General features: G+C 46.4%; 1 protein-coding gene across 1 annotated transcript in view; it reads right to left on the reverse strand.

The window, feature by feature from the left end:
* MAST1 (microtubule associated serine/threonine kinase 1) overlaps positions 1-24,485 on the reverse strand; it is a 67,661-nt gene extending 43,176 nt beyond the window's left edge. Inside the window, exons 1-3 of the mRNA XM_055003408.1 lie at positions 24,403-24,485; positions 4,729-4,817; positions 3,575-3,650 (exon numbers count right to left, since the gene is read on the reverse strand). Coding sequence (XP_054859383.1) covers positions 3,575-3,650; positions 4,729-4,817; positions 24,403-24,485 — 248 coding nt within the window. The remainder of the gene's footprint in view (positions 1-3,574; positions 3,651-4,728; positions 4,818-24,402) is intronic.
* Between the last annotated feature and the right edge of the window lie 497 nt (positions 24,486-24,982).

The following is a 24,982-nucleotide window of genomic DNA, read 5'->3' on the forward strand; positions in this document are numbered from 1 at the left end:
ACGGTGGGCAAGCAAGGAGGAGGGGACCCCTCCCCCCACAAGTCTCCTGGGTCCTGAATCTCACTAAGCATTTTTTAAAAATCTAGCCTTGTGACCATTACTAAGAGTTAGAATTGTGAATTCCATCATTTCACTAAGTGCTTCGTAAAAAGCAGTTTCTCTTCTCCATCCTGAGCCTGCTACCAATCAACTTTTTGGGGTACAAGAGAGAAAATGTGTCTATTTTATCAACACGATTTACAGCTTTATGAACTTCATTTGCTCCTCCTTTTTTCTTTCTAAACTAAAAATCCCCCAACACATTAACCTAACAACAACATTTGATTTATATACTGCCCTTCAGGACAACTTAACACCCACTCAGAGCAGTTTACAAAGTGTGATATTATTATCTTCACAACCACTCAGAGCAGTATTATTATTATCCTCTCAACAATCATCCTGTGAGGTGGGTGGGGCTGAGAGAGCTCTGAGAGAGCCGTGACTAGCCCAAGGTCACCCAGCTGGCTTCAAGCTACGAGGATGATCAGGGGTCTGGAGACTGAGCCCTACGAGGAAAGGCTGAGGGCCTTGGGAATGTTTAGTTTGGAGAAGAGGAGGTTGAGGGGGGACATGATTGCTCTCTTTAAATATTTGAAAGGCTGTCATTTGGAGGAGGGCAGGGAGCTGTTCCAGTTGGCAGCAGAGGGTAGGACGCGAAGCAATGGGCTAAAACTATATGCACAAAGGTACCGGCTGGATATTAGGAAGAACTTTTTCACTGTCAGAGTAGTTCAAAAGTGGAACCAGCTGCCTAGGGAGGTGGTGAGCTCCCCCTCACTGGCAGTTTTCAAGAAGAGGCTGGACGAATACTTGTCAGAGATGCTTTAGGCTGATCCTGCACTGGGCAGGGGGTTGGACTAGATGGTCTGTAGGACCCCTTCCAACTCTATGATTCTATGATTCTAAGTGGAGGCGTGGGGAATCAAACCCGGCTCTCCTGATTAGAGTCCTGCCGCTCTTAACCACTACACCAAACTGGCTCTCAGTTTCCACACAGGGAAGTTGCTTTATCCCCTTGGAAATTTTGCCATATGTGATGATGTCTCTGGGGCATGTCCTGACTTGGATAGCCCAGGTGAGCCTGATCTCATCAGAACTCAGAAGCTAAGCAGGGTCAACTTTGGTTAGGACTTGGATGGGAGACCTCCAAGGAAGACCAGGGTTGCAGAGGCAGGCAAGGGCAAACCACCTGTTAGTCTCTTGCCATGAAAACCCCAGCAGGGGTTGCCACAAGTCAGCTGTGACTTGAGGGCATTCTCCTCCACCACCATAGGGGCATGGCTCGCCCTCCCCACCTGCATACATCCACAGAGGGAAATCAACATGCACAAGGGAGCCTAATGGGCAGTCAAGAAAAGTGCCTGTGGTGCACTAGCAACACGAATGCTTTATCCTCTTAACACTGGACTGAAACCGAGGGACCAACTGCATCCGATCAGCCACGTGAACTGGCAACATGATGGAGGGGTAGAAGCACCTTGGTGGGAGCTCTGGGGCCGCCGCAGTCAATCATCTAGATTCAGTAACATCTGATTAGTCCTTCCACGAACAATTAATCAATCTCTAACTGTCATTTGATGGGCTGTGGCGTTTGGACGAATCCCAGAGGAGGCGAAACATGTACTTGAGAAAGCAGTTCCCCTAGGCCTGGCCTAGTAAGGTGTTTCGATGAAAGACCAGCTGGAAGCCAAGTGTTAGTGGCTCTGAGTTTTATGTAGGAAAATCAGGAACATGGTGCCATTAATCAATCAAATGTTTCACTGTGTGATCTTCAAACTTCTTGGGACTCTCTGCAGCCTTGATCTTCTAATCCAATTTTCAAAAAATGCCAGTGTTAGTTTATTAAGATTACAAGGTGTATAACGTGATGCCAAACATTGGCCCAAGTTTTAATGACTCTCAGAGCTCCCTGGCAAACTGGTCAACTGACACTGCAAAAACTGAATCTGGACCTGTTTTGGTAAGCTGCTGCCCAGGGCCTGCACCCCATCCCACAGCACTAAAAGAGAACATTTAAAACCTAGCCGCATCGTAAGTCATGGTTTCCTGCACAGAATCAGTGGGCAATGCATGCATGCGTCCATCATTTCCTGCTGCAGTTGCCTGAGCCTTTTGCACATGCAGTTTAATCTCTGCACAGGAAACTGGAATGCACGAAGTAGCTCTTAAGAGATGAAAGTGACTACTGAAATACTACCACCTCCTTATACCACAGGTTACAAAGCCCCTGCTCGCACATAGATTGTATTCAGTAGTTTGCACTGAACATAAAAGCCTATCTAAACATGACGCTGGCAGAACTTGTGCAATGTAGAATGTTGTTCAAACTTGGCCTTTATGTGTGTAATGTTAGCATGGGAGCACAACGACACACCAGGCTATAGATCTCTAGAGAGATTACACTGCAAGCACAGCAGCTGAGGCACTGGGTGTGTTCAGCGTTCCACAGGTAACTTCTGTTTGCCTGCCTCTAAAATTGGACCTAAGAACGAACGAACGAACGAACGAACACACACACACACACACACACACACACACAGAGTGTAACAAGAGGGACACTGCAGGGTCCATGGCCCAAGGTAATTTTCAATTGCACTCCCCTTACAAAACCATTCATGCACTTTAACTGCATGCAGAAAAATCACAGAACACAGAGATGTAAACAGCTCAGGGTGGATCTAATGGGTACTTTATTGATGCAAAGTGGAACTTCACAGTCTGTTCCCTCGCTTTTGTGGGGCGGAGGTGGGAGGGAGGAGTGGTATGTGTGTGTCTATAAAAAGAAATGGGAGCAGATGGGGAGTGGGAGGGGCAGCTGCAGATTCTTCTACTGCCTCGCATGTTCCTGCGTACCACATTCTGTCCGTGTGGCCTGGCACAGCAAACAACGCCAGACTGACAGCCAAGACCACACGTGTTCCCCAAGCCCATGAAGGAATTGGAAGTTGGGGGGGGGCGCGGTTGTGTGTGAGATGAGAAATTGGGAAACTGGCCTGGGAGGAGGGTGGGTGATTTTGCTTCCTAGAGCAACTGTTCTGATCACAACACGGACCTTTTGTGGATCCTGGGCCTTTGCTTAGCTGGCCCTACATCTGGAAATTCTCAAGAGGCAGCCATATTAGTCTGTTGTAACAAAAGAAAGCAGAAGTCCAGTGGCACCTTAGAAACTGACAAAATTTATCCCAGCATGCGCTTTCATGAACCAGAGCTCATTTTTTCAGATGCTATGAAGAGAAAATTATTTTCCACATTTTTATTTGGAGCCAACCATGAAAAGACAGCTGGAACATTGATTTATTTTGTGGGAACTTGACACTTCCTTATTTTATCCTTTTTTAAAAAGCAAGTTTATTACTGATAGGCCAGGCTGCTAAGATAGTGGCTGCATATGCCTTCATCTCCCTTCTGGCACCAGATGCTATCCCTGGTGGGATTCCACGTATTACAGTCCTTATGGAGTCAAGACGTCCCATGCAGCTGCCACAAAACCCATTTCATATCTGCATCCCCAAGAATGAGGAGCAGCTCTTACCTGCGGGAAGAAGCGAAGGAAAAATGGGCTGGTGTGTTTGGGGAGAAATTCCGAGGGCTGTCAAGAGGGCTGCTACCTGTGAATAGGGCAGGAAAAGAGGACAGACGGAATCACACAGTGCTGAGGAAAGTTGTCATAGCAACTCTAACAACAAGCCCATAGGACCAGAGATAGAAAGGCACATGTTCAACATCAAAACAGAAGATGCAAAGATGCTAAGAAACAGAATGCTGGGTGGAGAGAGAAACAAATAAAGACAGGTAAAAAGAGTTTAATAAATCAACAGAACAGATGGACAGACCAAAACAGTTCACCGACCAAGTATTAAGTGATTCGCTAAGGAGACAGAGGAAAAGATGAGGAGTTACATAAATGATCATTGGATGGATGAAAAGGTGATTTAATGTTCCTACTATTGAAGTTATGGATGGAAAAGACAGACAGATGGTTTAGATGCACAGGCAAGTGAAAAGACTGATTGGTGAGAAAACCACAGATAGGATGAAGAAGTTCACTGGAAGATGGATGAACCCTGACAAGGCCAACATTGATTCTTGAGTAACCCAATCTGAGTTGCTTTGGAGTTGATTTCATGATGGTGGTACATGGACCCTGAAAGCGGGGTGGTGAGATTTCTCTTTGGATTTATCCCCCCCCCCAAATTCCTTTATTGATGTTCTTAAAAAATTCATAATGCAGAGATTGCAATAGATAATTCAAATTACAAGAATATCAATGCAATATGATAATCGAACATAACAATGTGCTAGAAGAAACTAACATTGAAGGTATTTTCTTTGGATTTATGTGGTGATCCTGCCACATCGTGGAAAATATATATGCCTTTGACTAGCCATAAAAGAGCCCTGAGTGTTCAAGCAATCTTGGGTCAGTTGTGGAGGAACCTCAAATTTCAAAAGGTGGGGGAAGATCAAGAACGGAGGACTTGTACCAGAAATAGGTATCAAAGGAAATACGGGCAGTAGTTACTGGGCTCTAACGGGCAGCTGAGCTTTCTTTGAAGAACTTGGGAGCCACTGTGTGAGCAGGGAGCCAGAGACTCAAGGCGTCTGCTTCCATTTGTAGGCCACATGCAATGCTGTATAAGACTCATCAAGGAGTCCTGAAGGAAAAACGGGGAAGGCCGAACTCACCAATATGACCTGGGAGTGGCGAGTGAGGCCGTGGCAGCGTTGGTGATGTACTGGTCAGGATCAGGCTCTTCCTGTTACTGGTACGGCAGCTGTAAAAAGAGGAGGAAAGGAGGAGAGGAAAAGAAGACAGACCTACGTCAGGGCGCACTAGGACACATGAGACCAGATTTCCCTTGAACGGTCAGTACTGGAAAGCTCGGCCAGTCAGCCTCACCAGGGCCAAATCAGTTCTCCTCCCAGTTCAACTTGGCTAATGGGTTCAAACTGCTGCAAGTTTTTCACTTTTCTAGCCCAGTTCCCACTATCTTGAGTACGACTAAATGATCGTTCACCAGCAGGCAGTCTCACCTTCCACTTAATCAGTGGCCCGACTGGAACTTTTACTCTTCTGTCTCCTTAGTCTCATAATATGCCATACATGAAGTCAGATCACTGCCCACCTTGCTAACTCACAGAGTCTCTCCAAAGTTGGAGGTAAGTGGATATTCTTAGCATTGCCACCTGAGATCTGGGAGATGCTGAAGACTGAATTGGGGACCATCAGGTTAGAAAGCACAAGCGCTACCATTCAGCTATGACCCTCTTCCCATGGACAGGGCATATTGGCTGGCAAGGTTATCCTTTTGTGAAGGGTTGAAAAAGGTAGGATGAGGTGAAGGTGTGTGAGGTAACGTGTTCGTTGATTGGCAATAGAATGATCTCACCCCAAAAAGGTGAATTACCCAATTGAAGTCTGTTGCCCCAGAACATGAACTCTCTCACAAGCACACACCACCTCAAGCTAAGGATAGAAATTTTAGACCCACTCTTGATTGATATGACCATTAGAAGCTCGGTTCCTCTCTTTTGATGGAGTTCGTTTGATCTATACAGACTCGGTTAAGAGCCTTGGGGTTATACTGGATCCAGTGCTACTACTAGAAAAATAAGCTAAGACAGCCACAAAAAATACTTTCTACAACCTCACTCTAGTCTGGAAGATGGCTTCTTACCTCGAGATGGACGATCTGACCACCTGGATCCATGCTATGGTAACATCAAGACTTGACTATTGTAATGTACTATACATAGGTCTCCCATCTAAGTTAACTAGGAGGCTCCAATTGGTGCAAAACTTTGTGGCTTGACTGTCATCAGGAGTAAGCAGGACCATGAACATCACCCCCTTTCTCCAGTAACTCCATTGGCTACCTATCAGTTACTGTGCTCAGTTCAAGGTATTGGTTATCACATACAAAGCTCTTCACGGCCTTGCTCTGGCATACCTAAGGGACCGCCTCCCTCCCTATGCTCCTCCACAGCAACTTCACTTATTTGAACAGGGTCTCCTGCAGGTGCCACCCTGTACATGTGCAAAATCAACAGCAGCCCGTACATGGACTTTCTCTGTGGTGGCCCCTACCCTGTGGAACAGCCTGACTGAGGAGGTTAGGAGACCTCCCACTCTCCTAGCTCTCTGCAAACAATGCAAAACTGAATTATTCAAAAAAGCTTTTGTATTGTAGGGCGGGGGTCTCAGATGCTTCGCTAATGAGTCAGGGACCAGAGACTTCACCACTATGTTGCCTTATGTATTACCTGTTGCTTTAAATATGTGCCCCTATGTGCTACCTGTGCTTCATGTTGTCTAATATCAGTCCTAGAATTGCTTATGTTCTGTTTCAACATTTCTTCAACTCTGTATTGGATTCTTGCTAATGCCATGTCTTGTAAACTTGTATTTATTTACCCTATGGCATTGTTTATGTAAATGTCCTTGATAATCTCACACTGTGTAAGCACCACCTGTAGCTTTAAGAAATGAATGCTCTCAGTGGCTGTTGCTAAGCAACCACAACAGTATTGCTGGCCTTTGAAGCTTAATTTCTGTCACTAACAGGCAAGGGGAAGGGCAGGGCTGTTTTGGATTGGGACTACCAGCAACCACCAGTGGTTTCCCGTGTTATTCCCCTCCCCACACTATTTCCTCTTTTCCTCCTCCTGGCAGCCCACATATTCTTACCCATTCCTGCTTCCTTTTTTGCTTCCCATGGAAAAATGAAGTGCCCCCCCGCCACTACACAATTGGGTTTGGTTTATCCTGGCAGCCAGAACCACACAAAGTTTTCCTGAGGAGAGGCTGCTGGGGGGCAGGTGGCGGGAAGGAAGAAATGCTGAATGAAGATGGAGGCAGATGAAGTTAGGGTGGCTGGTGAGTGGGAGAGTGAAGCAGAAGGGGAGAGGCTACGGGGGCTTTAATACACACACACACATCAAATGGATGGAAATTGCTATTGGGAAGGCAGCGATCATGTTAAATTCCAGGTAATGTATAAGCAAGGACAATGTCTGAAAGGTACCAGAGACAGAACACCACAAGTTCAGCTTTATTTTGTGATATGCCTTTGAGCACCATATGGTTTGCCACAGGCGATACTCCCCAATGTTTTTTCAGATGGAGTTAAAATTTTGCTGGTTTAATTTTCTGGAAGCATACACAAGACCAATGAAGAAGATGACAAATCTTAGCACAATTCATACAAAATCACACCACTAGCTCATCTAGCACATTGTCTATTGCAACTGGCAAACGGTTTCAGACAGAGATGTCTCCCAGGTGTCTGGCCACAGATCCTGTTAATAGGATCGTGTGCATGCAAAATATGAGCTTGCTGCTATGAATTCCAGCCTCCACAGTCATTCCTGGATAAGTGGCCAAAGGTGGTATTGAAAAAACAGTTGTGTTGTGTTGAAAAGGTAAAAAGAGAACTCAGACAATGGCTGAAACAAGGAAGACAAGAACAGACCAACACAATCCGCCCTGAGCCCACGTGGTTGGGGAGGGCGGACTATAAATCTAAGTAAGTAAGTAAGTAAATAAATAAATAAATAAATAAATAATCAAACTAGGTAGCTGGATGTGGAGGTAGCTGGAGCGCTTTTTACCCCCCTAGGTTCCTCATTTGTCCACAAGCTGCATTTCCAATTTTGCACCAATGCACTGGATTCCTCTGTGCAAACCTAACCTAAGAATCCTTGATTCAAATGTCCAGTTCTGTTAGTCAGAAGAGAGTACGCAATGGTATAAGGAAACGGGGACACCTGGTATTCTCAAGGAAGCAGGACAATGCATTTTAGTAGCTTAAGCAGTGATTATTTCCCCAGGTACAGGGGACAGGAGGAAATCTGCAACCAGGTGTAAAAGATCCTAGAATATCAAGATACAATGATACAAAGGTTTAAACACATACAAAGACCACTCTCTGAGATAGCAAGGAATTATATCTCACAATACAATGCAATCAAGTCCTCCATCCTCACAAAAATTATAATGTGTGTTTGTGTGGTATAACTGCTTAGCTATCACACAGGATGGGTGCCTTTAATTCTCTCACTCCAAACAAACTGGAAATAATTTTGTAGATTTCCTTAATCCCTGAAGTAATATAGGGGGGTGACACCAACAGAAGAACATAAAAGGACAAAAAGGACAGAGACCCATCAACCAGCATATATCATTTCAAGTCTCAGATCTGCTGTAGAAGAAAAACTGAACAATCCAGTCGAAGCCAATTGATTTCTTAGAATTTTATAAATTTCATACTGGGCATGTAAACTCTCAAACAGCCTGGCATCCTTTTATAAACATTGGTTTCCACCATTCTGGATTTTAATTTTGTCATGTTTATCTAATTCCTCAAATTATTCTATTTGCAAAGTTATAACATTTCTACTAAGGTCCAACAAAATTTGTAGTAGGGTATGAGCTTTCATGAGTCACAGCTCACTTCTTCAGATATCTGTGACTCATGAAAGCTCATTCCCTACCACAAATTTTGTTAGTCTTATAGGTGCTACTGGACTCTTGCTTTTTCCTACTGCTACAGACAGTTTAACACGGCTACCCATCTTGATCTACTAAGGTCTGTAATAGTGAAAGAACAGACAGGTGGAGGGTAGGGGAGTGATGAAGACACTTTAATCATAGAGAAAAATGGGCACAGAACTCTTTTATGCAAGACCAGTGGGTGGTCCACACCCAGAGACCTCCTCTGATCTCATTAACATTTCAGCTGATTTTACAGCCATGAAGCCTACACATCCTAAATGCAAGTCACGAGTCTTGCAAGCTAATTAAAAATTAATATTAATGTTCCTAGCTTTCATAAACTGTGGACAGATGTGAACTGAGAATTTTAAAAGACAGAGAAGAGCTGAATAGGATCTTCCTAAATCAGGGAGTGAGGATTTCGAGTCCTGCACGCTCATTACCCCCTTCCCCTTGACTGACATAAGAATTATGCAAAATGAACACAGGCAATTTTTCTTGTTTTGCATAATTTATACAGATCACAGAATTCAGCCTTTCTAGAATTTGGTTAACCTTGAAACAATTTTTTTTAAAGTCTGAAGCACTCCAAACTCTAGACTGAATGTTGGGGGAGGGGGGGTTGAACACTCTGACACTACTAATGTTTTATCAGTTTACAGTCCACCATGCTTGCTCAAGCACTGGATTACACATATGTGCCACTTGCCCACCCATAGGTCCATCTGCAATTGAACCAGAGCTGTAATGCTTACACAGCCTAGCAGACATATTAATAATAATATTTGATATATATAACGCCCTTCAGGACAACTTAATGCCAGCTCATAGCGGTTTACAAAGTATGTCATTATTATCCCCACCCTGCGAGGTGGGTGGGGCTGAGAGAGCTCCGAGAAGCTGTGACTGACACAAGGTCACCCAGCTGGCTTCAAGTGGAGGAGTGGGGAATCAAACCCGGTTCTCCAGATTACAGTCCCGTGCTCTTGACCACTACACCAAACTGGCTCTCAAAATGCTCCGAAATCTGCTGCAATCAATATATATTAGGCTGTTTCTGTGTAGAAACTGCCCTGTTGCCTCGCGTCAGATCATATTTTTGCCAGACTTCATTCACTATCAGAGGCCTACACATTTTGCCATTCATGGTGGCTGCTAGAAGCCCCCCTCCAAGTTCTCTGGCCCACACAGGGGCCTCAAGGAATGAAGCAGGGACTTTCTTCACTTGCTCAGGGGTTTCGGCAGGCAGAATATACTTCAGCTGGCTGTGACTTTCTCTAAAGTTCGGGACAAATGACAGAAGATCCCATTGCCACCCTCAGCCCGATTTGCAAGAATGGAAGATGGGGATTTTTACACTGGGGCCAAGGAAATTGGTGGCTGCCAATGAAACAGGGTCTTAGGAGCCCCTTCTGCCCCCAGAAACTGAGAATTTAGACATCAGCTGGGGTAACAACTCCCCCACCAAATCCTTGGGTTTCAAGGAGCCATCCATCGGGACAAAGAGTGCGGACCCAGCACCAGCTGACACGGGCACACATGTAAACACCTTGTCTGTGGCCTTCACCCCCATGCTGCACTTCTCTCGACCTCGGCCCTCAGAGTTTTGCTCAGCCACTTCCGATGGTAGAATTTTGAGTTCCATTACGGGCATCAAAACGGAGGATAACCTAGCCTGGCCTCTGGGACACAATCCACAGGGACACAGCAATGCTCTTGGATTCCCACACCGTTCAACAAGGCCTCCCCCCCCCCCCCCGAGACTATGCCTCCTTTTGGCATGTGGTGTCCTGAGAATTTTGTGGCGCCTTGAAGGCAAAAGTAAGTTTGGTCCTGGGTAAATTAGCATGCAATTCCATATAAGCAGGGCTTTTTTCTGGGAAAAGAGGTGGTGGAACTCAGTGGGTTGCCCTTGGAGAAAATGGTCACATGGCTGGTGGCCCCGCCCCCTGATCTCCAGACAGAGGGGGGTTTAGAGTGCGTGGAGGGCAATCTCAACTCCCCTCTGTCTGGAGATCAGGGGGCGGGGCCACCAGCCATGTGACCATTTTCAAGAGGTTCCAGAACTCTGTTCTCCCGTGTTCCCGCTGAAAAAAAGCCCTGCATATAAGGAGATGTGCCAGGCTCTCAGGTACAGTAACAATATTATGGGTAATGTTCACTCACCCCACACTCCGGATTTAGAGATAAGCTGTGTTGTAAGTTTCTGATTGGACCTTTGTTCCGCCATTGTTCTCTATTGGTTCTCTGTTCCCGCACTTTTGTTGCGTATGTACATAATAGGCTGTGTAGCAGTTTGCTCTTTGCTTCTGTGGTTAAAGACCCCCAGAGCCCATGCATGTTAAAACAATAAAAAGCTTTTCTGGTAATAAGGATCAGTGTGGCTGTTACCAGATTCAGTCCACCAAAGGAAAGCCCGGCTTGCCTAAACGAGTTTCTCAGAACAGTGGGCAGTGGTGGAAGAGAGTCCTTTGGATTTTCCAGTAGCAGGCCTCAATTGGACCCTGCAGATGCCACTCCAAACCTACAGCTTTCTCTTGCCTCAAGCTATTACATATTGGAAGGTTCCTCCACCCGGCCCCAATCCAGGGCGTTTAGGGGCGGTTTTGGCCATTTGGGGCCCATTTAGGCCCAAAATGGCCAGGATCGGGCCCAAAACAGCCAGGATCGGGCCTCTGCTGGGCAGGGGAACACTGCCCCCCCCCAGCAGCAGCCCGATCCTGGCCATTTTGGGCCCCTTTTGGCCCCAGTTCAGACACAAAATGGCCAGGATTGGGCCCGAAACGGCCAGCATTGGACCCCTGCCAGGCGGGGGAACACTCCCCCGCCCGCCAGCAGACTGATCCTGGTGATTTTGGGCCCCAAATGGCCAGGACTGGGTCTCTGCCGGGCGGGGGAACACTCCTCCACCTGGCAGCGTCCTGATCTTGTGCCCCTTTTGAGCCCCATTTGGGCCCAAAATGGCCAGGATTGGGCCCCAAATGGCCGGGATTGGTCCTCTGCCGAGTGGGGGAACACTTCCCTCGCCTGGCTGCTGCCCGATCCTGGCCATTTTTGGCCCAATTCTTGCCCAAAATGGGCAGGATTGGGCCCCAAACGGCCAGGATTGGGCCGCTGCCTGGTGGCGGAGTATTCTCCCATGTGGCAGCAGCCCGTTCCAGGCTGATCCGGGATGTTTCCAGCCTGTTTTGGCCCAATTTAGGCCCAGAATGGCCCTGATTGGGCCCTAAACGGCCAGGTTCGGGCTGTTGCCCTGCATGGGAGCACTCTCCTGTGTGGCAACAGCCTGTTACAGGCTGATCCATGCCATTTTGGGCCCGAAATGGCCCGGATCCGGCCACTGCTGGGTGGGGGAGTGCCCCCCCCCATGGAGCACAGGAGTGCTGCCAGGGTGGCCATGCCTGCATGATGACGTCACTTCCCGAAAGTGACGTCATCACACTACCCCGGGAGCGCGCATGCACGTATGTATTAAGAGGCGCACCTCCTCCTCCTGGGAGTTGCCCCGGGTGAGAGTTCCCCTAACTCTTTCCCCAGAAAAAAAGCCCTGGGATTTTCTCCTTCAGGTATGAAAGTGTGTTGGGGTATCTCTGTGCTCACAGTCATCTCTGTTCAAAGGATTTGGTGGTGTTTCCACCTGTCCAATAACTGCAGTGTGTACACTACAGAGGTGACTACTTCAAGCACCCCCCCACCCCAATTCCTGTAAAACTGCTGCCTGTGTCCAGTCTTAGGGTCTCTCTGCACAAGACATCTGACACATGTTGGGAGATGCAATGGTAGCCGGGAAGGGTGGTTTAAAAGACAGAGCTGGTGGCAGGGCAAAGGCTTTGCTATACACTGGAACTGTGTGAAGGGGCTGTGAAATACCAGAAGGGAAACTTCAGTACATTAGAACCTCTCCAGATCCAAGCCTGGCTCTGGAAGGCAGCTGCACCCCATTTCCATTCCTCGCTGCCCTCTGGTTGCCATCCCACACAGTTTTAGACTGGAGAGGTGAAATTGACAGAGCGTTTGGGGAGGCAAATATGAAATTAACAAACCCTTTGAGGAGCAATCTCCACCGGCTCTGTATTTTTAAACTATGCTTCCCAGCTAACATTGCGTCTCCCTTCACTTGACGAACATGTGTCAAGGCATCTCGTGTAGAAGACTCTGCGTATGAGACCTTTCCAGACAAAAGTTTTTTACTGGGGGAGGAGGGATTGCTAATAACCTTTACAAGCGCTAACCACGTCACACACTCTCCCCACCCCTACATGAAGTCAAATAGCCAGGTGGCAGAACTGCAGTTTAGGAAATGCCAAAGAAATGCACTGGTACAGAATACAGTTGTGGGACTTCGCAGAGCCCACAAAGAGCTTTTTTGGTTGTTCTTGTTTTTTAGTTCTAGGAGTCCTAGAGTGTCTGTGAACAATGACAAAATATTCCCTGCAAAAGAGACATTTATAATGGTGGCTGATAAGAAATTCAAAATGGTGTGTGTGTTTGTATGTAAGAGGAACTTGGGGACATGTGTCTGACACTAGAATAACCACAACATGTGACATTTGTGATTCCTGGTGGCAGAAGTGTCATTTACTAGCAATTTGGATTCATATTCTGAGTGTGAGTAAACAGTGCTCTCCCTGTTGTTATGCATTCTTAGGTGGCAGCCAAGATCAGAGACACCTCCATCCGTTTGGAATGGCCCTCAAAGCTATGGTGCACATATAAAAGAAAAATGTAAAATCAAACTGTTTAGTTAATACAAGATGTAATTAGCAGCCTTTGTTCTAGGGTCTGGTCTGAGAAGACAGGCTGCTACCTGTGCAGGGTACTGTACCATCTAAAAGGAACACCCCAGGTTCCTTTGCAATGGACTCTGTAGGACCCCAGACAAGAGCTGGTGAGTCACAACTCTCACGCTGCATGTGCGGTGCTTCACTGGAACCCTTCGAACTGCTTGCTTAGAACACACAGTGAGGCTGGCCTAGTTAGAATTAATAGGAGCGGTTCCACTATTGACGTGATTCCTCTTCCTAGATCAGATAGAGGCGCCTATTTACTTTTTTACTGAAAGAAAATGTGGACAGGCCAAGATGGTTAGTTGTTGGCGAAACATCAGGAACTACAACGCCAAGACCATGGCCATACAGCCCGGAAAATCTACAACAACTAACGTTCTCTGGCCGTGAAAGCCTTCGACAATATATCGAACACTTCTACGGGGAGGAAATATTTCAACAGACCCGGAGATTGGAAACACTTCGGAACAAGAAAGATGCCAGTCACAGCTGCTGGCGAAACATCAGGAACTACAATGCCAAGACCATGGCCATACAGCCCGGAAAATCTACAACAACTAATGTTCTCCAGCTGTGAAAACCTTCAACAATACAGTCCAAGATGGATAAACCCAGGGGCCTAAAATTAGGGCTTTTAAACCATATCTTACGTGCAAAGTAAGATATGAAGTCCTTGATAAGATAAGAAAGTCCTTGTCCCCTAATCTCAGATATGCTGTGGCTAATTTTAGTTGCTTGGAGCTACTTTACACGCACAGAGATTGTAACTGCAGCAGCTGAATTTCCATCTCCTGCAGATGTTATGTTCACAGTATGGGAACTACTGTAGAGTGATGCCTTTCTACACAGCAAAAGTAACAATGAAGAGGTTGAATACCCCGCAGAGATCCATATTGTATTTCCTTATCACACCAGTGCTGCTGTAGTTTCTGTGCAGGGTGATGTGGGTTTGGGATGCAACCATGTCATGGAATTTCCCCATGTGACCCACGGCTTCAGACATTTCCACAGTCCCATGAGGAGTTGTTCAAGGGCAATCTCAAAGTGGCGCCCTGAACAATGCCATTCTGCAACTTTGCATTGAGATGGCACAATAAAGCAGGTTTATAAAAGCATGGTTTGATCGAACGCTGGCCCAGTTGGGACTGATGAATGCAGGCGCTCTGTCACACTTGGATTTGTTGCTTAGCACCAAACCAGAATTCCAAATTAGGTTTGGTAACCACAGTTTGTGCCAACTGAGATTTGTGGTGGTATTGGACTTCCACAAACTACAGTCTGCGGAACAGCTCTGTGTCCCCCGATGCCCCCTACCCACAATGATGTCTTCCCTGCTAAGTGGCGGAAGGCAAGAAGCAGAGAAGTTGCCATTTACACACAAATCAGTAGACTAACCAGAATTTATTGCACTAATCAGTTTAAACAATACTGAGAACCAGTAAGGTGTAGCGGCTAGATTGACAGACTAGGATCTCGGTGACCCAGGTTCAATTCTAAGTCTGTTATGGAAGCTTGTTAGGTGACCTTGGGCCTGTCACATACTTTCACCCTAACCTACCTCACAGGGCTGTTGTAAGGAAAAAACAGGCAGTGCGAAAGATGTAAGCACGCGGGGTATAAATGAAGCAAAAAACAGCATGACTTATGACATCTAAAGACAGTCTGTGTGAGAGACTGCTATTCTGAATGCTCATTATCTGCCCTGAGCCTGCTTGCGGGGAGGGCGGAATATAAATATGATAAAATAAATAAAAAAATAAATAAATTCACATTTAAAAAAACTAACCATCCTGTACAAGATTAGCACACTGGGGGAAATGTTTGGGACCAAATCAGCCATGTGTATTTTTTCATGCATCAGTCACACACATAAAATTGGTCTATTTTTTTTTACATGAAAAAGTGCCCTTTTTTACATGAGCTAACCCTTCCTCTATCTTTTTTTATTTAAGGCATTTTACCCCAGCCTCTGTCACAAAAGGCAAATTGCAATGTTACTTAAAATACGTACCCAGTAAATCAATAATAAAAATCGACAGGTACAACAAACACTATAAAATCGGATGCAGACAACTGGAATTCGTACAAGAAATAAAATATAGCCATCAAAACTGCTACTAATCTGTAGAAGTTCTTCTGAATAATTCTGCCTTCCTGTGGCATTGGAAAAGGAGGAAGGTCACTATACAATTTTGTTTGTGTGTGTGTTATGTGCCGTCCAAAATATTTTCTTTACTTAACAGTTTCAAAACAGTTTGACGTTCTTTTATATTACTCAAATGCAATGCATTACCTTCCACTGAGATGAAGGGCCGTTTTAATAAAATCCACCCTGAGAAGCGCTATTGTATCCATTGTACAGATCAAGTTGATTCAACTGCCCATATCCTTTTTAACTGCCTCCATTACATTTTACTTTGCAACCAATATATTACTCCCTGAACTGACTGTCTACAGAATATTTCTGAACAACAGAAATGAAAGATCTTCTTGTCAGGCAAGATAAAAAAATGCACATGTGATCTAGCCATATTTATCCATGGAGTCATAAATAATTTATAAAATACCTGACGTATAGCTTGGAGGCTGTTAAGTTACAGGGAAAGGTGAATTAAAAAAGGTTATGTGCCATCAAGTCGCCTCTGACCTATGGCGACCCTGTGAATGAAAGAGTCCTATCCAAAAAGCAACCCTATGAATGAAAGAGTCCTATCCAAAAAGCGACCCTATGAATGAAAGAGTCCTATCCAAAAAGCGACCCTATGAATGAAAGAGTCCAAAAAGTCCTTTCATTAACAGACTTGCTCAGATCTTGCAAACTGAAGGACGTGGCTTCTTTTATTGAGTCAAGCCATCTTTTTTCCTGTTGCCTTCCACTTTTCCTAGCATTATTGATTTTTCCAGAGAATCTTGTCTACTCATGCTGTGACCAAAGTGCGATAGTCTTAATCTTGTCATTTTAGCTTCTAGGGATAATTCAGGCTTGATTTGATCTGGAGCCCACATATTTGTCTTTTTGGCCATCCATGGTATTTACAATCTTGAAGTCTACAAAAAAGCTCTGGTCCAGACAGATCATGGTATCTGCCAAGATGCTGGTTTGATCAGAGGAACAGAGCTGCCACACTGCCATGTACTGGGAGAGGGGCTGCTTCTGATAAGTGCGTTCCAAGCCATGAATGGTCTTTAGAGGTAATAACCTTTAATGTGGCCTTTAATCGGTATGGCCAGATCAGCCAAGCCAGAGGCCAATTTCTACACCAAGTGCAGATGGTGAAAGGTGCATCTGGCCCCACTGAGCACTTGTTTCTCCATTAGGAAACTTGGATCCATTCTCACTCCTGACACAGTCGGACAGAACTCAGGCTACTCCATGAAAAGCAGGAGCGCGATGCCCTCCAGGACTTCAGCCCTACCAACCAGCATGACCCCCATTTTGTTAGGATTTAGACGCAGACGGTCTGCTTCTGCTTGCTGGCCTCAAACACTTTCCTCCCGCGCCTGACTCGTTTCTGGATCAGAGCTGGTCTTAGAGAAAATTAACAGACTTTAAACACGTACATTTCCTTTCTTCTCTTGTTCACGGTTTGTACTCTGGTGTTGGAAAAAAGGTCCTGGCCTGATTTTAATCCAGATGTTCTGATAGGGGTGAGCCACAGATTCTAAAAGGTTTTTCAAACCCAGAGATACATGGTTCTTGAATTCCAAAATTATTACAGACCATCTGAAACAAATGTCCTGTAGAACTGGGCCATTTCCCCTCACTGTTATTGCTATTTCTGCTAATCCAGTTATTAAGGATATTTTAGTAGCTGGTGAAGGATTCTAGCCACTTGTTTCCCCCCTTTTCTCGCATATCTTAAATGCTTCCAACTGCACATTGATTTGTTACTCTACTCGAGCTTTACAACAGACTGCTCAGATTAACTTGAAGCAAGCAGTCCTAATTCCCAAATGTTCTTCCTAATTATAAAAAAGACAAAACATTTCTTCCCGACCGATATTGTTCATTCTTGGCTTGGTTTGGCAAAGGTCCCCCTTCCATTCTATGTTGTTCCAGTTATATACACTTTCCGTGCTATACCAGGGTTTCTCAACTGTTTGAAACGTGACCTAATTCTATCACTATACTTTTCCTGTACGTTTCCTATACTTTTGGGGTCCCACTTGCCAAATAACTCCACACTATTTTCTTCCTGCTCAACATCAAACAAAAGAATCTCTCACCAGTTAAGCACTTTTAATGTTAAGCATTTATAAATGTATAGCTCTTAAGGAGCATCAGGAAGTATCAGTCAGCAATTTCACACATCATGCAGAGGCAAACACAAATTTAGTATCCAACTTCCTCTCCCATCTCACCTTGTTTCATCTCCTCCCTCATGGCTTATAGACCCGCCTGCAATAGATTTGCAACCCACTTTTGGTTTGTGAACCACTGGCTTTTCCTCATGAAAATGGAACAATTTAAACCAGGCCCACATCTGTTATTTAGTTTTGTTCAGCCTTGCAGATTGCTATGCCTACAATTCCCTTTTTGGGATCTAAAAAGGGAGCTTATCAACCTGCTTTAAAAGGTATCACTGGCAAAATGACTACAAATTAAGCTCCTCTACAGATATTACTTGAACTGTTCCTTTCACGTGAACCGGAAGCTCACCAGTTGCATGATCTCCATCTTGTGTGAATAGGGCAATGAGCGGATTTCCCAGGAGGGTACAGCCTCCATTCATGCAAACCAGAACCGCATGAACAGAAACTGTATGCACCTGGAAAATTTCAGTTCACATGAGATGGCAATCGAACGCATCAGGTGCACTTCACAGACCTGTACACCCCTGATATGTGTAGCTGGCAGGTTTGCAGTTTGGGATGTGATTGTAACGTCATTAACAGACTGTAGGATTATTGTGTACTTATTTAGCCACCAGATAGGTGGAGATGCCACTCAGTTTCAAAATGACTTCAGCAGCTTGTACTGAAGTGGATTTTGTGTGTGTGAGAGAGGGGAAACAGTTCACCATTTCAGGTACGCCCGAGTACCAGCTTTTCACTACACCAGGGACCGTTTTCCATGGACCCAACAGAACTATGCTGGCAGCCCCCTCTAAGACGGCTGGATGAACACCCTATCCTCAAAGGACACCATACCGCTGGTCTAATTATGTATCTCCCCTTCCTCTTGCAGAATATGGACAAAGGAAAACTGAGTTGTTCCCTGACGACACAGTGTGATGCAGAAGTATGCACACATTTACGGACTGGTTGCATACTTTCCCATTTATAGTTTACTGGTCTTTATTGCACTATTTATAATTCTGTCACCCTCCCTCCTTGAGTTCAACAAGAAAGATGGACGATAAATGAAGCAAATAAATAAAATAATTAATAAAAAGTCACTCGGGGGTGACTAATTCAAATTTAAAAACATAAATTCAATATTCAGATAACATCAGCAAAATTTAAATTACATTAGCAAAAAAAGGCAATGCACCCTGTGTAAGCATTGGGGTTTGTCCATGCTTCACATTCCACATTTAGCGCCATTGATTTGTTCACAACAGCCCTGAGAGATGATATTTACCTATGTGGGGAGGACATTTTTCCATGAAAAAATACAGCGTTGGAGAATTTTCTGCCTGACATCAGTGAGCCTCAGTATGTGTTCTGGAAGGCTTTCTCGCCCAGTCAGAGGAAGGTTCAATTTCAGACTCTTACATATTTTACAATATGTCACATAAAACCCATGGGAGAGGTCTCCATGCCACATCAAGAGCATTTGGGACTCACTGCAATAACAAAATCGCTTTCTCCCTCCATCCCATTTACCCTCTTCTCCTCCCCTCCCCAAGAGATGGTGGTACTAAAATTTTAATGTCACTCTAGATGTCTGTAGTTTCTTTGTCTCTCCACCTCTGACCGGAAGATGAGAGCATTTTGTTTCCATGAGAGCTAGCACCCCTATAATCTACCGCTATAGGTCATATAAGTGCACTGTACTCTGCTGTTTGAAATAGATTCTGGGCTGAATCTAATCCAGATGTTCTAATAGTGGCAAGTAGACATTGGGCATGAACCACAAAAAACCTGAACCATTTGGTTCGTTGTTCGGTGTTTTCACAAACCAGGAACCACGAACTCCCACAAACTGGGGCAAGTACACGAACCAGTTCATGGTTCGTAGGGTTTAAATGGCCCTTTCTGGCAGCTTAGCAGCTGCAGGGCAAGGGGCATTTAAACCCCCGGATCAGCTGGCAGGCGGCAGGGGGGATCCCCCCCCACCGCCTGCCAGCTGATAGTTTAAAGGGACCTGCTGCTTGCAAGCAGCAGAGCCCTTTAAATGGCCCAAAGTCCACAAACCCCAGCCCCAGCCCCCCACTTACCTTGGCTCTGTTGCTGGGGTGGTGGAGGCCACGGCCCAGCAGCAGTGGCTCCGGCTTTTTCCGGCGCCCTGCAGGCCCGCGACCTCCTCCCCCCCTCCTCCTGTGAAGGGCGGGAAGGGCATTTTTGGGCTCCTCCGCTGCTGCGCAGGCCCACAGGACAGCGGAGGAGGCCGAAAAGGGCCTTCCCACCCCTCAAATGGCCACCACGCAAACTGGTCTACTGGTTCATTTGGTTCATTTTAACGGGCAATGCCCCTTTCCGTGCTGCTTGCAAGCGGCAGGAAAGGGGCCCTTTAAACTATCAGCTGTCAGGCCGTGGGGGGAGGATCCCCCCCCGCCGCCTGCCGGCTGATCCGGGGGTTTAAATGCTCCTTTCCCTGCCGTTCTGCAGCAGCACGGAAAGGGGCATTACCCTTTAAAATGAACCAAACAAACCAGTAGACCACTTCGTGGAAGTTCGTGGAAACGAGCTTCCATGAACCACTAGTTCATGAACCACAAACTGGGCTGGTTCGTGGGTTTTTTTGGTTCGTATTCAGGATCGTGTCCATCTCTAGTAGCGAGCCACAGATTCTAAAAGGTATTTCAAACCCAGAGATACACGGTTCTTGAATTACAAGATTATTACGTACCATCTGAAACAAACGTCCTGTAGAAGCGGGCCATTTTCCCTCACTGTTATTGCTACTTCTCTTGTCTAGTTATTAAGGATACTTTAGTAGCTGGTGAAGGATTCTAGACACCAAATCTTTATTGCTACTCAGATCTATCACTCACAGTTCAATGATATGGAGAACTGGACACCTGCCAAGCCCACGGATCGCTCTGTTGGTACAAGCGATTCTGGGATCACTGGACCCTGGACAAGAATTTTAAGGGGCAGAAGATCCCATTTTCAAACAAGGTTATATGACCAAAAACGATACAAAGCGCATGAATTCTGAGGCTGCTTTTGGTATTAGAGACCTCTGCCCCTGGTGCAGGTTTTTCAAAGCATGGCCTGCCAAAAAGCGCCTTCCTCATAGAACAGAACCCTGCGCTTGTACAAAACAGGAACAAAGGGCACGCCCCACCTTTTAACCATCAGCTGCCAGGAGACGGTTGCCCTACTGGGCTGTTATGCGTATCATTAGAGGATAAGGCATCTTGGCATAATAGGCACAATTACATTCAAGGGCCATTATAGTGCACTACATACAAAATAATTTTTTGACAAGTAACACTGAACTGTGACCTGTATAAATTATGCAAATTAAATCCATTTGCAGACTCTCTTATTTTGCATAATTCATTCTGCGTCCTTTATTATTTTATGCTCCTGCTAGCCACGATGGGGGTGGGGTGGGGGGTCAGTAAGGCACTGATGTCACGCCGTCAGGAATCCGTATCTCCTCCACCTCCAGAAATTCGCTGTGCATTTGCTCACACGTGTTTAGGTATATTGTTGCAACTGTAAAGGCCAAAACCTTGCTTCAAGGAAGAGCCAAAAGATGAATTCTGCACCCAGCACTGCATTCCGTGTGTGTTCCTCTTCATTTGCATGGAACTGAAATATCCCCACAATCCTCTTATGCAGCCAGACTGTCTGACTCAGGCCAGCTACTACAGGGAAAGTCACTCACATGCTGTGGGAAGCTTTATGCATTATATGCATGATTGCTCCCAATATTATATTCATGATTACGTGCACAACTGCCACTGTGCGAATGTGTGGGGGAATCACAGATAATCCTGGATCCCTGGCACACATCCTTATGCAGTCCACATATCTGCATGTATTTGAGGAAAACATAGGACATATTTTATACAAACATCATCTTATACATGCACATAAAAACAGAGCGCATGATGTGGCACTGAAACAGAAGTGAAACCGAGTGGATTCCCTACTCTTTGTCTTGCATATCCAGAACTACAAATAAGAAACGGTTAATGCTCATGATACTTTAAAATATTTGCAGACTTGCCCAAGGCCTGAGTGGGAATACTGGAACTCAGATCTTTAAGACCCAAGTCCAGCCTAGTGAACCATATAAGAACATTTCGCAAAGACTAATATATTGAGCACTAACTTAAAACAAATGTTGCCCAAAAAAAGATCTTCTGTCTGGGCAAAACTGCCGCTACGTAAGGCCTCGTGCAAAGATTTATGAGATGAACTCAGAGGACAATCAGACTCCATGTTTGGAGCAAAAACCTGCACAGAGACAATCAGCTAATAAAAGTCCTGACCTTATCCAGCGTCGCAGCTCCAATGCAAAAGGGGCAGCCACACTTGCTTATTTGTATTGGCCAGGTTATGCATGTATGACGTGTGTGTGTGTGTGTCTAGAGTTGTCAACGCCAGATTGGGAAATTCCTGGAGACTTTGGGACTGGAGCCTGGAAAGAGCAGGATTTGGGGAGGGGAGGGACCTCAGCAGGGTATAATCCCATAGAGACCACCCTCCAAAGCACCCATTTTCTCCAGGGGAACTGATCTCTATAGCCTGGAGATCAATTGTAATTCCAGGAGATCTCCAGGCACCACCTGGAGGCTGGCAACCCTAGGGGTGTCACTCAGAGCTGTCTATCTTTCTCTCAGAGAAGGACAGTGATCCCCCCCCGCAAGTGTTTCAGAAAACTATGTCAAATATTGGGAAAGCAGTGAGAGGGTTGCAAAGTCCAAGCTCTTTGAAAAACCCACTCAATTCTCTGCTCAGCCATAATTGTCATTAGGGGACCTTAAACCCTATTTGCCCACTCAGCCTAGCCTTCCTCAGAGGGTTGTTGTGAGGACAGAATGGGAAGCTCTCCTATCTGCCACCCTGGGCTACTTGGAGGGTGGGAGGGATAAAATCAAGGGAACAAATAACTATTTCATTCAAACTACATGGATGGAATTGTCCAGTAAGGTTACTCCTGCTATGCTAAGAACACACATTTCTGGCGGATGGAGCAACAGGGCAAAACCTGCTCCCTCTGGTTTCCCTCTGTGTCAGCTCAGCAGTTGCCCTTCTCTGCTGGGAACATTCTCCAACGGAGGGGGAATGGCGGTTTTTGGAGAGAGCCTGATGTAAATCAAGGTACCTTCCGGTGCTGCAATTCAATGCACAATTCTTAAACAAATGTGCTTACACACCATGACAACACACATTCTGTCCTCTTTATACTCAACACATGCTCACCCTCTCCATGCTAGGAAAAGTATAAGGCAGTAGGAAAAGAGGAAGACCCGAAACGAGATGGCCGGACTCAATAAAAGAAGCCACGTCCTCCAGTTTGCAGGATCTGAGCAAGTGTGTTAATGATAAGACATTTTGGAGGTTTCTCATTCATAGGATCGCCGTAGGTCGGAGGTGACTTGATGGCACATAGCACACACACACCTTCTCCACGCAGCACGCACGCACACACGCACGCTTCTGCCCTTCTCCTATAAACCTCTCCCTCCATCTCCGCCTTCTTCTTCTTCCATTTACCAGCATTCCAAGGCACGGACTGGGATTGTGTAAGTGTAATACAGAACCATCGAGAGCAACACGACTGACCACAACAGCTCTAACTGAACCCACCGAAACAGGTTCAAGTGAGCCTTTTCTAACAAGCCTACATTGCTGGGAGAAATAATTTTTTAACTGCTAGCTCTGCCACAGCCGCCTGCGGTTTACTCTGGGCATATCCTTTAATCTGACTTTGAAATGCAGGCAGAACAGCATAGCCCTGCTGCGCTGGGAAGGGAAAGACAAGAGGACTGTGATGCATTCAGGTGTGTAAGAGGGAGCTGAACGACGAGGCGGCTCTGACCGTTATACCTCACTTCATCTCATGCCAATGTTCATATACTCGCCTCCCTGGCTAGCAAAAGACGTCAGGTGCTGGCACTGAGTTTTAAAGCTGCATGTGTGTGCATCGCTGGAGCATGCAACAAAGCACCACAAGCCGACAGCCTGCCTCCACGGGGCACACCCTGCTCAACTGCCCTCCTTCACACCCTTTCCAAGCTCACGTTGCTCCAGCCCACAGGCATCTGTGTCCTTCCAAAGTCCAGACTTCATCCGCATTCTCCCACCTCAGGCTCTGCATCCACCCTGCCCTCCACTAACCCCCCCCCCACCTTTGCTCACTCCTGCACATCCAAGGCTCCCAATCGCCATCCACCACTCGCTCTCTGTGCTCTCAGCCCATCTGCCTGCCTGCCTGCAGGGCAAGCCGTTCATCCCTACGCAGCATAGCTCACGTCCCTGGCAGTTTCCATGGCATCCTCTTCTGCCTATGAATCTTTTTCCCCTTCCCCCAACTGCGCCACAGCCCTTCCAGCCACTGCAAACTCCCCCCCCCCCACGCCACTTCCCTGGAGATTCTGAGTCGCTTGCCCATGATGGGGAGGGGAGGGGATCACACCCTGCCCCCCATCCCTGCAGGCACAAAAAACAAGCATCCTTGCATCAATCATCAGCCAGAATCCATGTACCATTCGTCAGCAAGCATCTATGTAGCCATCATTAGCAGGAAAGCAGTATGTTGGGAAGGAATTATGGATGGAGAAACAATCAAGATAAGGGAAGGAAACACAGAGGAGGGGAAGGGAATGGAAGGACGGAGGCAAGAAGGATGGAAGCAGAGGGAAGAATGGAGACAGGGAGGGGCTAGAGAGGGACGGAGAAGGAAGGAAGATGGAGGGAGGGAGGGATGCTCAAGCCTCCCCATCACGGTACCTTTTGGTGCGGCGAAACATGCTGCTGTCAAGGAAATCAGGCATAGAGAAATTGGAGAGTGCTGTCCACAGGGACTCAGACATCCTCCCCCTGGGGGGTCATGGTGGCAAGGGGGGGGGACAAAGCCGTAGGCTGCTGAAGCGCCTTCTCAGCCCACGTAGGAGCAAAAGGTGGGGGGGAGGGAAGGGAGCTCTGTGGCGAGCTTTTCCTTTTGGAGAAGAACGGAGGACTGGGTGGAGGGGGAAGAGGGAGAGAGAGGCAGAGCAGGAAGGGGGCGGCGTGAGGGGGCGGCGCTGTCCACGTGCCAGGGTGTGCGCCAACACAAGCCAGGAGGGCTGCCACTCTGCCCTCTGGGAGTGGATCTGGGTACACATTTGCAGTGCACAAACACCTGTGTGCTCTGGGTGCACACAGGTACATCGGTGCACCGAACATGAATGCATGCTGTCGATGTAAACAGTGTGCTTCCTTTTCCTGTGAGGATGCAGTTCTATATGCCCTACGGTGGTGTCTCTCATTGTGGACGCTTGGACGCCACCCCCATGCCCTTTCCTGGACTGAATGCCACCAGGGCATGTCT

Source organism: Eublepharis macularius, chromosome 19 (assembly GCF_028583425.1).
Source record: "Eublepharis macularius isolate TG4126 chromosome 19, MPM_Emac_v1.0, whole genome shotgun sequence".
Taxonomy (NCBI): domain Eukaryota; kingdom Metazoa; phylum Chordata; class Lepidosauria; order Squamata; family Eublepharidae; genus Eublepharis; species Eublepharis macularius.